The 14,572-nt window shown below is 34.5% G+C and overlaps 2 protein-coding genes across 2 annotated transcripts in view; one reads left to right on the top strand and one right to left on the bottom strand.

Moving 5' to 3' along the window:
- The window catches only part of LOC125068286, a 52,434-nt gene that overhangs the window by 25,909 nt on the left and 11,953 nt on the right, over positions 1–14,572 (bottom strand). The window lies entirely within an intron of this gene.
- LOC125068289 (transforming growth factor beta-1-induced transcript 1 protein) overlaps positions 1–14,572 on the top strand; it is a 28,166-nt gene that overhangs the window by 9,404 nt on the left and 4,190 nt on the right. The window contains exons 2-3 of the mRNA XM_047677394.1: positions 9,231–9,290; positions 12,722–12,895. Of these exons, the coding sequence (XP_047533350.1) occupies positions 9,231–9,290; positions 12,722–12,895 (234 nt within the window). The remainder of the gene's footprint in view (positions 1–9,230; positions 9,291–12,721; positions 12,896–14,572) is intronic.

Raw genomic sequence — 14,572 nt, 5'->3', positions numbered from 1 at the left:
GGAAGAGGAGGCCTTAGCCCAGCTGAGGGAAATTTACAGGCTGCTAATGTATCTAAAATGTAATGTAGCAGCCCTGATACCGAGCTAATGAAGACACAAGTGTATTTGTACAGGTACTACATAAATAGTTGCAAAGTGACCGTCCATTGTGCTTGTTTACGACTTCACTTGAACACGCCTTATATGCACTAATATAACACTTTACACTTTAATATTGCAATTTGCTCGACAATTTACATGTAAGATGCGTTTCCTAACAACGCAGATTATAACATGTACATGTAATAAAACTGTAATATACAAGTATTTGTGTGTAAAGAAAATTGAACAAATTACAATAGGAAATAGACGTACTCTAAAACGCTTAAAGATATACGCTTATCGATTAAATAGTATGGGCCCTCCTTCATTAAGAAATTCCTTTTTTTTCAGTTAAATAGCAAAAATCTATACTAATAAAAACGACAGTAACTCAACTTAACACACAACACTAAAGCACTGAATCAATTTTGATGTTATTGGCAATCAAGCTTTAACCCCGAATACAGATTAGGCTACTTTTTTTAGGCTTAAAGCAATGCCACAGATTTATACCTCTGTTAAATAATAAATATGTATATTTATATTGATGATAAGTTAAAACAAATAAAAGAGCCGAGATGGCCCAGTGGCTAGAACGCGTGCATCTTAACCGATTAATACAGGAAATATATATAACTACCTACGCAGTTTCTTACGGGTTTTTCTCAGTAGGATACAAATTTTAATTCGACGGTAGGTTTACATACAATTTAATGCTATAATGATAATTTTAATTACTTTTATTTTAATCTTAGGTATTTGTTTAATGTATTCAAATTATGAGAGCCGAGATGGCCCAGTGGTTAGAACGCGTGCATCTTAACCGATGATTTCGGGTTCAAACCCAGGCAGGCACCACTGAAATTTCATGTGCTTAATTTGTGTTTATAATTCATCTCGTGCTCGGCGGTGAAGGAAAACATCGTGAGGAAACCTGCATGTGTCTAATTTCAACGAAATTCTGCCACATGTGTATTCCGCCAACCCATATTGGAGCAGCGTGGTGGAATATGCTCCAAACCTTCTCCTCAAAGGGAGAGGAGGCCTTTATCCCAGCAGTGGGACATTTACGGGCTGCTAATGCTAATGCTAATGCTAAAACAAATATCTATTGGAATCATCTAGTTTGTATGATCAAATGATGTATAAAATCATATAGTCTAAGAGCCGGTGTACTATATACTAATATCATATATGTCTGCGGAACACTGGCTCTCAGTCTAGTATTATAATCTCGTATTACCGAACAAATATCAGCGATTTATTTGTTTGCAAGTGTTTTCATTTTCAATTAAGAAAATCGTCAAGTATAAACAAAACCAAAATACTAAATGTTAAAAATTGACAACAATGCGTGACAGACAAAAGTTACCAATTCTTTTTCTCACGACGGAGTTTAACAACCGATACCGTATAGAATTAAAGTTCTTAAATGTCCCAACCGACCGCCACCTTACACCATTGTGGTTTTGCTGGAAAACGTACACTAAGATATACAATTACAATTATTTTTTTACTCAGACAGTTCGTTTTAATAAACAGTAGTCATTTAAATTTACACGAAATAGCGTTAGATTAAACGAAATATTTAAAAAATGGAATAATTAACGTAATTAATTTTTACGTTATCTATAATAACATTATAGAAAGGAACGATTTGTTTGTTTGTAAACGATAAACTCTGAAACTATTGAACCTATTTCAATTCAACTTCAAAGAGCTACTTCATTCAAAACTACCACGCTATATATTATACTACGGTAATATTAAGATTTCAGATGGAAATAAACAAGTCAGAAGGAGAAGCGATACGTGTGCGCGGTCGCGGCTATGTTTTTCTATAAAATTTATAGGCGTCAACATACACAGGCACTGTAAGAATTCGTTACCCTTCTTTACATCTTAAATGCGTGGCGCAACCTTGGAAACTAAATTGCAATATACCATGTGTCTGCAGTTCCACTGGCTCACTCACTCTTCAAATCGGAACACAACAATACGAAACATTGCTACTTTGCGGTAGTATACATGTACGAGTATGTACTCAACAGTCAAATATCACGCGAGCAAATCGACGGGTTAAGCTAGTGATAAATACATTGAAACAGACACATAAATCAACATAACATCCAGTTACGTTCAAGTACATCCCCAGAGTACTGAATTCAATACGAATTTCATTTCCCCAGACTTCTAAATAGCACTACATCACGATATCTATCGACACGCCATCGACGACCGACATACATCCCGATGACCCAGTTCGAAATTTAATTACATACTTAAATAATTAAAAACAATTGAGTACAAAGACGCGGATGGCTTATGATGATAACGATTTCTTTGAAATGTGTCTGTGAGAAACTTTAACATAGAGTTATTATTTTGTAACATTGGTTGGCGAACAAATTGGCCAACTAATGGTAAGTTACTGTGTACAAACATTGGAACCATAACAATTATTAACCATTCCTTACATCGCCAATGCGCCACCAACCTTTGTAACTAATATGTTATCATTCATCCTACAAACCCGAATACAACATTACTAAATATTTCTCTTAGGTGGAAGAATACATGATGATGGTCTTGCATAAAGCACCAAGAAAATTACGCATAATATCGAATTCACATGTACGTTAGTCTAAGTGAATATACGTCTCATATAAAATTATAATATAGCATATAAATTGATTCTGATTCATCAGTATATATAAATAAATAGACAAAGACAAAAACATTTCTGTACCTTTCTCTACTCTGTGTTCAGTGTTCTTTTTTAAATGGCATAAAAATAAAATATGAAACATGTCAATTCATGGAACGATTATATATATAACAATTTTTATCATAATTTATGTCCATGATGTTGCCTGTCTCGTAACACGAACAGTGGCCGGCTTATATGACCACATATCCCAGGGTTTTGAGATCAATCTTCGGGTCGGACCAATAAATATATATTGGTTTACGAGAACGTGTTGATTTCTAGGCAAGATATATATACATTTATTTATGCTTTTTTGACAAACTGTGTATTTAAAATGGTGGAAAAAGGGTAACTACTTACTCCTCGATAGAATCTACTTTGTAAAACAATAGTAGGTTTCATTTATCACTGTTACATGAGAATTCAAATGTGCTTTTATGAGTCTACCTGAATATTTTGATTTTGTACTCTTAGCGAGGAAAACACACTTGCGCACCGAATAATATATTTAATAAAAAGCCAAAATTAAATAAAAAAAAATATATATATATATTTAATGTACAACTTTCCCTGTGACTGAAATCGTTCAGGAGGACGCAATAAAGAAACTATTAGATATATTTTTTTATTATTTCAAAATGTAAGCATGTCACATATTTTTTTAACATTATTTATAACTTATATCAATATACATGAATCAAAACAACACATGACTCAGATGACTTCCTCCTCGAGGCTTATCATCCGCCGAGAGCAACGCTATCGCGATTATTCGTTTTGCATTTTACCTCAATATCAGTGTCGACAGCATTCGTTTTTTTTTTAAATATACAATGCAGGATATCGCATTTTTGCACATTAGATTTTGTACGGGGGGGGGGGGGGGTTACATGTTTAACTTCTGCATATACATCAACACTAAACTCACATCACTTCTAATAAATAGTATTCAATACTTCGCTATTTCACCAAGCCTATATACACCTAGCAACTGTTGTGTTCCGTCTTGAAGTGTATGTGAGCTAGTATAATAACAGGCACAAGGGATATAAATCTCAGTTCCCATGGCTGGTTGCGTATTGGCGATGTAAGGAATGGTTAAAATTTCTTACACTGTAAAAATCATTGGGTGGTACCCGCGCTCAAACCAATCATATATAAATAACTGATAATTATTTAACTGTTCTACCAAGCTATTCCTACTCTGACTATTTAATTTTAACCCTAAATCTACTGAGAAGATTTACTTTAACAGTACAATAAAAATACTTAATTTCAGCTGCTAAATTCAGCTTATTTTGAATTTATTAAATATGAATAATACAAGCCCCGGAAGTTGAATCGAAGTTAATCCACTTGTAAATCAAAAACTTTTATTATTGTTATTAATGAATCACCGCGATTATTAGCGTGTCGTTCGCTGGACAACGAGCCTAACCGTCGCCTTGACCTTGCAGAGGCTCGCCCTACATTGATTCAACGCTCTTGTCACAAACAAATGGTTTTAAGCACTTAAATTGATTAACGTTATTATCGTTTTATCGTTTCTTTATAACACAATTAGTATCTATTTTTATATATTACGTATTGTTTTGTCTATATTATATATAGTTTATAGCCAAAAAAGAACAAACTTGTTATCCTCATATGCCTCATTACAATGAACATTCATAAAAAAGCAACTTTTATAAATATTCACTTGGTGGTAGGGCTTACCATTACATTGTTATTGAGCGGCTCGAAGGATGGTTGAGCCGGTGTAACTTGGGAACTGAGATGTTATAACACAGGTCCCAAGGTTGTTGGGGCGTTGTCGGCGCATCGCAGAGAATGGTTATAATTTCTTACAGTGACAATTTGTATGAGCGGTGGCGATCACTTACCATCCGATGGTAAAACGGTATAACAATACAAATTATAATAATGAATATATCATTCTCATAAATTAAAAAAAAAGGAAATAACTATTACACATGTTGACCACGATAATTGCCAATGTGACACGTCTGTTTACGCCGACAATCGCTAACAATAAATATTTCTTCGGATCGGTTTGATCTGAGAAATCTAAGGCTAGGCTATTTACGATATTCATTAACATTTATTCATATGCAACACGTTAAGCTCATTGTTCCGTTAAAGTCGAGAGATACCTAATACGTGGGGCGACGTGTCACGGCTACGGTTTACGGTCACGTCGTCGCTTTCTTTGATAGCATCTTTTCGCGTCACGTCCGATCGACTGAAACAGGTGTCGAGTCCTAATAGCTTGATCGCGGCTTCCTTATGACACCCAAAAACACACCTCCGACCTTGCTAACTTTCTATTCGGAACTTATTGTGTCTTAATGTGTCTGGTTTTATGGCTACAGTCTATGCTTTATATTTCCACAGTCATTTGTTTTCATTTGTCTATGGATGTTTTAATGTTTTGATAGTTAACGCCTAACACTTATAAAAAAATATATGTCTGCATGCGTTGTGAATGTGATATCTCTTAAATTAGTTTGTAAACATCCGTTATGACTCGCGCACCACCTTACACTCTCGGTTTAAAGTCCAAAAAAATCATTTCCATCCTTCATCGCCAATGTGTAGATAGATTAAAAAATTGTTAATAAACAACTATTAGGCACACGAAATATCGGCAATCTTCGGAAAAAGTACGACACATTATAAAAAAATATTTCGTAATTTATCAAATTATTCATACCAAATCAAGTATTTGTAAATTTTAATGTATTTAACACCGAACGTATTGCGCAAATCATATCAGCCGTACTGGATTTAATATAACGTCGGCAGGTGTGACTCTTAAAGACTAAACTAACGACACCTCATTAGTCAAAATATGATAACTAGCCTAGTAACATAGTACACATATAAATAATTATAACGAGTATGTATTGCTAAAGCCATTACCCTGCTTTTACATCGCCGAGTAATAAATTATACATGTGATATAATTCCGTTCAATATAAAATTGAAGGAAAGTGTGGGACACTGGTCTTATCAAAAGGTGTGACGGCAATCACCGATACGACCGGAATAAATTCAAGTGCAGGACCAATAGCTTTACATACATTCTGGAAGGCGACAGTTTTTACGAAAGTATATATACCTACTGATGACTTCTAGACTCCGAGTTTCGCATCCAGACATTTCTGAACGAGGAACTGAATCTAGGTTTGGAGCTGCAATATTTTCGTGGCAGTTTAAAGGTTGAAAGAACTAATCGAGCCCTAATAAACAAAAGTTGCTAGTCAAATGTATTTTTATACAGTTTTATTTTATTCAATGGAAATTAGCAATAATTCTCAAGTAAAATATGAAATGATAGTCTTCATTATGCTAAAAACTAATTCGTGCAAAACAAATTGAAATCCCCGGATTGTGCCAAACACGAAACTTGTAAAGGACATAAATATTAATTAATTCGCGAGGGCATAAAGATTTATTTGCATAAAGAATACTAACACGAAGAACTGAAAATGATTTGATAGAAAACTTCTAAAAAAATTGTTTACCTAAGTTGAGCTTTTTTAATTGTATCAAAAAAATTGTATATACGTCTAACCTAACTAATGACAAAAGTCGCATTAATTAGCAACATAATATAATTAACGACACTGTACCTAGAAAACATGTTTGTCTCGACTTTATTTATAAATCAATTAATTTCTTGCAATGCTAAGTCAATTACATATTAACTTGAATAATTTGCAAGGATAATTATGCATAAATTTCGAAAAAAATATATCTACAATATTTTGCAATTTATTGATAAATAATAATTCTGCTATCGATAATATTGAACAAATTAATAAAATTATCGTAATTACGTATTAAAATCGGGAAAAGGTAAAGGTATTGTTTCTGTAAAGGAAAGTCTTAAGAGTTGTTTAGCGGGTGTCTAGACCCGGTTTTCCCTCTTTTTGACATTCGAAAGAAGACATCTTACTAATATTATAAATGCATAGCTTGGACGGATGGATGTTTGTAACTCAATCAAACCGGAACGACTGAACGGAACTGCATGAAATTTAGCATTTTTATTAGCATTAGCAGCCCGTAAATGTCCCACTGCTGGGATAAAGGCCTCCTCTCCCTTTGAGGAGAAGGTTTTGGAGCATTTTCCACCACGCTGCTCCAATGCGGGTTGGCGGAATACACATGTGGCTGAATTTCGTTGAAATTAGACACATGCAGGTTTCCTCACGATGTTTTCCTTCACCGCCGAGCACGAGATGAATTATAAACACAAATTAAGCACATGAAATTTCAGTGGTGCCTGCCTGGTTTTGAACCCGAAATCATCGGTTAAGATGCACGCGTTCTAACCACTGGGCCATCTCGGCTCTACTGGGCCATCTCGGCTCTACTGGGCCATCTCGGCTCTATGATGATGGCTCTATGAAATTTAGCACAGGGATAGATTATTTTATGGAAAAAAAGTATCTAATATCTGCTCCCCAGTTGTCTGCCCTGCCAAAACTAGTCGTTAAATAATTTCAAACGAACTCACAGTATCTCGTTTCAGTAGATACGTGTAGTAGAAAAGTCTGATACGTTTACTATAACGAAAGCATGACGATACGCGTTCTATCGCCGCATAAATTATCCAATCGTAAACAGTAAGCACCCACCTCTTCCCGTCGGTTACCGCTGGAAAACAAACTTGGAAATAACTATAAAATCGTTCATAGACGTTGTATTGCGTACAATAATGTCGTTTAAATATTTACGCAGCAATTAAAGTGCATTTATATCCACTGTATTGAGTACTTCTAATCTCGATCGTTGAAACAACAAAAAGCTTTAAAGGGTACCGGTTTGTTTTAAAGTTTAGATTGCATCTTAGTTGTAATAAATATATACAATTTAATGGGTGTATGGCCTATTCCAATCGAAGTAGGAAAAAAGATAAACAAACCATAAATTTACGTATTTCATGCGATTTGCTTGAAACTCAGCTATATTGTGCATTACTAAGAGTTTATCATTAATATATCTTTATTTATAATACAATACTACTACACTTTACTACTTATATCCACTTTAATTTTACTTCCAATATCAGTTTCATCGATATACAAAAAGCCATTTTTTCGCAAATCCATAGTGAATATCATAGATTATCAAGCTCTCGACCAATGATATCGCGTCAATTTGCTGACAAATGTTGTTTATTTAAATGTGGCTTTTTTCATCTAATGGTTGGAATAGAGTATAACTACTGAGTTTCTTGGGAGTTCTTCTCGGTAGAATCTACATTCCGAACCGGTGATAGCTTAACTTTAAATAGTTTGTTAAATGACGATTCAAAAGTGCTTGTAAAAGCCTACTTGAATAAAATATGTTTTGATTTGATTTGAGTATATTACCCTTAATAATTAGTTTTTTTTTACCACGGCATAAAATTAAATGCAAAGTTTGTACTGAAATCAAAACTGGCAATTCAATTAATAAGAAAATATATATATGTTCGTAAAATTATAAGCAATTAAAATGACAAAGTTCTACCGCCAGACAGGAATACCCAGAACGTTGTGTTCCGGTCTAAAGGGCGAGTAAGCCAGTGTAGCTTCAGGCACATCTTATCCCCAAGATTGGTGCCGCATTGGTGTGATATATGGAATGGTTATTATTTCTTTCGATCAGGTGACCCATTTGTCTTGACCTGCCCCTATTACATAAAACATATATATATATATATATATATATAAAATAGTGTTTATAGCATTCACTACAAGTTAAATTTATAACATTTAATTTAATCGGATTTATACCATAAACAAATATTGCGCACGCGTCGCCCGCCGCGAGTTCGATCGTAAAAACGTTATCACATCACTTTCGTGTTTCGTAACTAAGTTTTTTTTATCTGTATCGTAATTTCTTGAAACATTCTACGAGCGTAATTCTAATAACTGATATTACACAATATAGGTATTATCATAATGTATTAAATCGTCGATAGTTATCATTCAATGGAATTTTCTTTTGAAATCGACGATATAATAAAATTTAACGAGTAAAAATAACGTTATCAGTTATATCAGTATCGGTCATGCATACATTTGACAAGGTCAAATATACTATTATTATTATTAAAATGTTTTAACCATACCAAACTTAATGTATTGAGAAATAGGTCAAATGTTACGGAAAGACTAGTTTCCACTATCTTTGGCAATAACTTGATCAATGACAATGTACGAATAATAAAAAGTATAATATTATAAAAGGGTGTAAAAATGAAAAGTTGGACGATAATGTATAAAACCACCAATCCCAATGACTTTTTCCAAATTCGGTTAACAGGTTGTTCGGTTAATGATTGTAATCATTGCGGCATATGACTCTACTATAGTAGAAAAACTCAACAAACTCCAAACTTTTATGACGTCACGTTGATGATATTTTTCAATTGTTTCAGTCCACAGCCGACGGAGGACCTGTTATTTGCAACAGTTGCAATAGCGCTATTCAAGGCAGAGTAAGTAAATTAAGTTTAATCTGTACCTATACAATAAAATTAGATTATTTTTAATATTATAATAACCGCTTTTTACTAAACGCATATGTACGTATACGAGTTACATATACCCAAAATATTTTATCTTTTTTACAATTTTTGTCTGTCTGTTTGTTCCGGCTAATCTCTGAAACGGCTGGACCGATTTCGACGGGACTTTTACTGGAAGAAAGTTGAAGGAGTAACTTAGGCAACAACAAGTCGCGGGCACAGCTAGTTGACATAATAATACAAATTAAATATTCCACCGTTGAACAGTTGTAATTAGTATTATTGTATTCCGGTTTAAGGTGTAAGTGAACCTACGGGTTACACAAACTACGTTTCTGGCAATGTATCACATTACCAGCAAACTGTCCGTACGCACTGCTGTAATATTCGAAGTTACTGACATCATAAACCTTTAGATTTCCCCACGTAGAACTACGACACTACAATTATTTCAAATAAAATTGTGTGGAGTTGCCTCGCACGAAATAAGACTTTATACAGCTGGAGTTCGCGCTAAAGAAATAATACAAGCAATAATAAAATAGTAGATTCCGAATCGGTTTAATTTAGATTTTTCGGGATTCCGAGTGGGTAAAAACCACAAAACAAGTGAACACATCGTTGTGATAATAAGCGATGCACCAGCAACGACTATCTACAATCACGTGTTCTTAAATCTTATTGCATTAAATTTTCGATAAGAAGATTACCATTATACATATGAATGAGTAAGGCCGATAGTCACGTGTCTCCTGCACCAAACCATTTGGAATCTTCTCCTCAAGAAGCTTATCTCAACAGTAACACTTAACGGCTGCTCCTAAACCAAGGACAGGACACAGTGCAACTGTTGAATGCCAAGTATCCTCATAGATACGCTATAAGCCTTATAAAAAGCCTTTAAATATGTATCGTAAATGATCAAACGAATGGGAGGAATGAAGGATGAGGGCAGAAGAATACGCCTAGTCCGCCCCTACACATTGTAACTTTTAATACCCAATCAAATTTCAATTGAGTTATATTTTCTACATAGATCTTTAGAAGCAATTTTTTTTAAAAATCTTTGACATGCGGGTTAAGGGAGAACGTGACTTCTGAAAAAAATCCCACTATGTTTTGCCAGACCCCTAAATGTTTGCCATCATATCTCCGGGGCCTACTCAGCCTATAGGGATCATATGGATATTTTAGTTGTCACCGAAACAATTTACACTATTAGTTAAGTATTATTAGTTTTCCTTTAGCGAATACAAAATAAACAAAAAATATCATTTATCGCGTAGTTAGTAATAATGATATCACGTACGTGCAAGTGTACAAGAAATGAAGTGGTCAATCAAATGATATCAGGCGATAAGCTCTACATGTGCCGCGTGCAAATCTTTACTAATATTCCGAATATCATAGTTCGTCTGTTTATTTGCTTACAACCTCTCAAAGTCGTCACATTTAAAGTTACTCGAAACTAATTTTTGCTTGTAGATTGTGTGGTATATGTCTCGCGAGATTGTAAACCGTCAAATGCTTATGAGCTGTAACATACAATCTCATGATATAAATTATAACGTACCTAATGCTATTTATAATGTAACGCTGATATATATATATTCATATAACATAAATGTCTAAATTAAAATCGGTATCTTTAAAAGTAAAACATCAACAGATAAGACATTATCCAACAAGAATATATACAGGATGAAAACCGTGGAATCCTAATGAATATTATAAACACGAAAGTAAAAATGTTTTGTTTCACTATTAGTATAATAAAAAAACAAAAAAAATTAAATCGTTATTGAGATAAATCTCACGTATACGAGATAATAAGTAACAAGTGCTTAAATTTCATCTGATTGATTCATTGATTCATTATGAGATATGTAAAATGTATACATGTGTGTATAGAGCCGAGATGGCCCAGTGGTTAGAACACGTGCATCTTAACCGATGATTTCGGGTTCAAACCCAGACAGGCACCACTGAATTTTCATGTGCTTAATTTGTGTTTATAATTCATCTCGTGCTCGGCGGTGAAGGAAAATATCGTGAGGAAACCTGCATGTGTCTAATTTCAACGAAATTCTGCCACATGTGTATTCCGCCAACCCGCATTGGAGCAGCGTAGTGGAACATCCTCCAAACCTTCTCCTCAAAGGGAGAGGAGGAATTTAGCCCAGCAGTGGGAAAATTTACAGGCTGCTAATGCTAAAAACGATATAACTCCCAACATTATTCAGACCCCTTACCATGTAAGACTAAAGTATTTACAATGCGTTGTAAGTATAAAATCAGTGCACACTAATGACCGATCAACGCCGTAGTTGGTGACGGTAATTCCGATCAGCCCTAGGCAATATGAGAAGGCGTTAACAATCGCCTTAACGAGTTAAACGAATTGGAATCGAGAAATTCTACGTACAATCTAATTATTCAGCTATTAAAGGTGAACATCGCCGTTCGAGATATTATCTCATGTTTATGAAAATAAAAAAAATACAATCCATGTACTTATTCGCGTACACAATGTAACATTGTTACATAAACGCCCATGTTTTGGGTATTGATCAAATATAATTGGATAGATTTCATTCTAGGCAATTATCTGTTATAATATAGATTTTGTATCCGTTATTCGTTATTTGATTGAGCTCTTTTAAGCACTATTGAATCGTCATGTTAAAATCGTAAAAATTGCATATAATACTACCTATTGCTACTTATAAGATTATATGGACAAGTAGCGTTACGAAGAGTAGCTGAACTGAGCGTTACTAATTTTCTAAAATAAAATACCTAGCCAACTATATATGACCATAAAACATAACATTATTATAATGATATCTATAATAATGTTATGTTTTAATGTTGTCTTAGATTTTCGCGATTATTACATATTGAAATAAAACTCTGACAGTCTGTCCGTGACCACGAACACTGCAAAGTGCTCGAAACGTCGGGATGTTAAAATAATTAATATACGCGATTAAATCCGTTAAAAACTAGTTTTATTTCAATGTTATGTTTTTTGGTCAATTATTTTTTTTGGTCTTTTACAATTTGAAGTGAAAGTATCCAATGGATTTGCTAGAAGCGTTTTTAATATTAGAAAATATTATCCAAAAAAAACAAGAACACAATGCAGTCGGTTTATGGTCAAGCAAATGATATATATTTATAATTAATGAAAAAAAGCAGCTGAAGTATACAAACGCAAGCATATAGAGATCTTAGACATTTTTCTTAGTCATGGTAACCAATATTATCATATATTTAAAATATATAACACTGATGTTTGGAGGAGGGGTGGATATAAGCTAACGATCAAATAACTACCTAAACTTGGAATCTTGTGCATTTGCTAACAGCTTGATGTAATATTATGAATTAATTTCCAGATAGTAACAGCGCTGAACAAGAAATGGCACCCCGAACACTTCACTTGTAACACATGCCGCAAGCCGATCGACGGTGCCAAGTTCCACCAGCACGACGGCGGCGTGCACTGCGTGCCGTGTTACACGCAGCACCACAGCCCGAGGTGCCACGGCTGTGGGGATCCCATTACCGATGTGAGTTATGTGAACTAGTCACAGAAATCATTTTTAATTCATTTGATGGTAGAGATCGGTGCCGCTTGCCATGCCACGGGCAATACTGGGTAATTTGTTCAGGTTTTAGTGAGCAAGTGTAATCACACGCATACGGATCATAGCATCTTAGTTCCCAAGGTTGGTGACGCATGGTGGCTCTGTAAGGAATGGTTTCAATTTCTTATGGCGTTAATGTTAGTGGACATTGGTCACCACTTACGATCATGTGCCCCATTTGCACCTCCTTAAATGTAATGTAGCCTCTACATTTGTTATTCTTTGGTTCTTTTTATGTAATCTCATTTTGTCGACATTTTCTATACGTTCGCCTAGCTAGACTATACCAACAGACAGTCAGCAACTTCCTAAACCACCTATAATCGTCGTCATACTGCCAAAAAATACTTTTTTAATGGCACAGGTAGGCGGACGGTCAATTGAGCCACCTGATGCTAAATAATCACCACTGCCCTTTGACTATTTCTTACATTACTAATGCCGCACTCGCCTTGGAAACTCAACAGATATTGCTCTTATGCTTATAGTACCACTACAGGCTTACTCACCCTAAAAACTGAAACACAACAATACTAAATATTTCTGGCGGTTGAATAAATGATGGGTGGTTGGTACCTACCATCGAACAAAGCTTACTTCTATACTTGTACAAAGCCACCGAGTGAACGTGACATAAGAGAAAAATCTAGAAAAATGACACACAAAATAATGATCATTACATGACGTCACGATATCCAAATATAGTGTTTCCCATTCGAAATATTTTTTACAACTACCCACGCCTTGAAATCGACTTAATAACATATGAATGGATACTTTTTGTTACCGTTATCGTTATAAATCAATTCGATAGGTCGTGGAGGAAAACAGGTAGGACGATACTTGTTTATTTATGTATAATCAAATCTAATTTTAGCACATTTGTTTTTTAGAATTTGGCTAATTCTATGAAGTGGTTATCGTACAATTTTATTGACCAAAAAATAATAAAATTAAAATCCATATGTATATCTGACGGAAAGTAATAGAGTAGTAATCGACTGCGAAATTGTTCGATCGATCACGATCACAGGGATTAATTGGCATCTTATACACTATCGTAACTCTACCCGTTGCATTAGAACAACTTGTTTATAGCTGACGCCAATCATGACAATTACTATACATTTGAGCACGGAGAATATTAAACGTCAAATCGTATCGGAAAATAGTTTACAAGCCAAAAAGGCATTGAATCGCTTCCTGGACGTTACACTAGATTTATGTATAACCAACTACTTCCCAGGTTTCATACGGGTACAAAATACAAGAAGTTTTTAAAAATTAAACATAAAAAGAAATATATCTTTTTTCCCGGTAGGAAGAAATTCTTGACTTGTATCATACATATAAACATTCCTCTTGAATTACTCAGTGTACGGATGAATTAAAAACCGTTGCGTAGTTTAAAAGATCTAAATGTCCAGACGGGAGGAAGCGATTTTCTTTTTTGACTATTTAGAGACATGTCACGTATGACTATACAAAACTCTCAAGACATAGAAAGACTATCCTATAAGACTGGGAAAGATCAAGCACCAAACCAACTGATATACGTGCTTTCCGAGGAGAATCCAAAACATTGCCCAATTTTCAAAC

This window comes from Vanessa atalanta, chromosome 13, assembly GCF_905147765.1.
Source record: "Vanessa atalanta chromosome 13, ilVanAtal1.2, whole genome shotgun sequence".
Lineage (NCBI taxonomy): Eukaryota > Metazoa > Arthropoda > Insecta > Lepidoptera > Nymphalidae > Vanessa > Vanessa atalanta.
The sequence above is the reverse complement of the archived record's forward strand: the minus strand, read 5'-3'. Positions and strand labels throughout refer to the sequence as shown.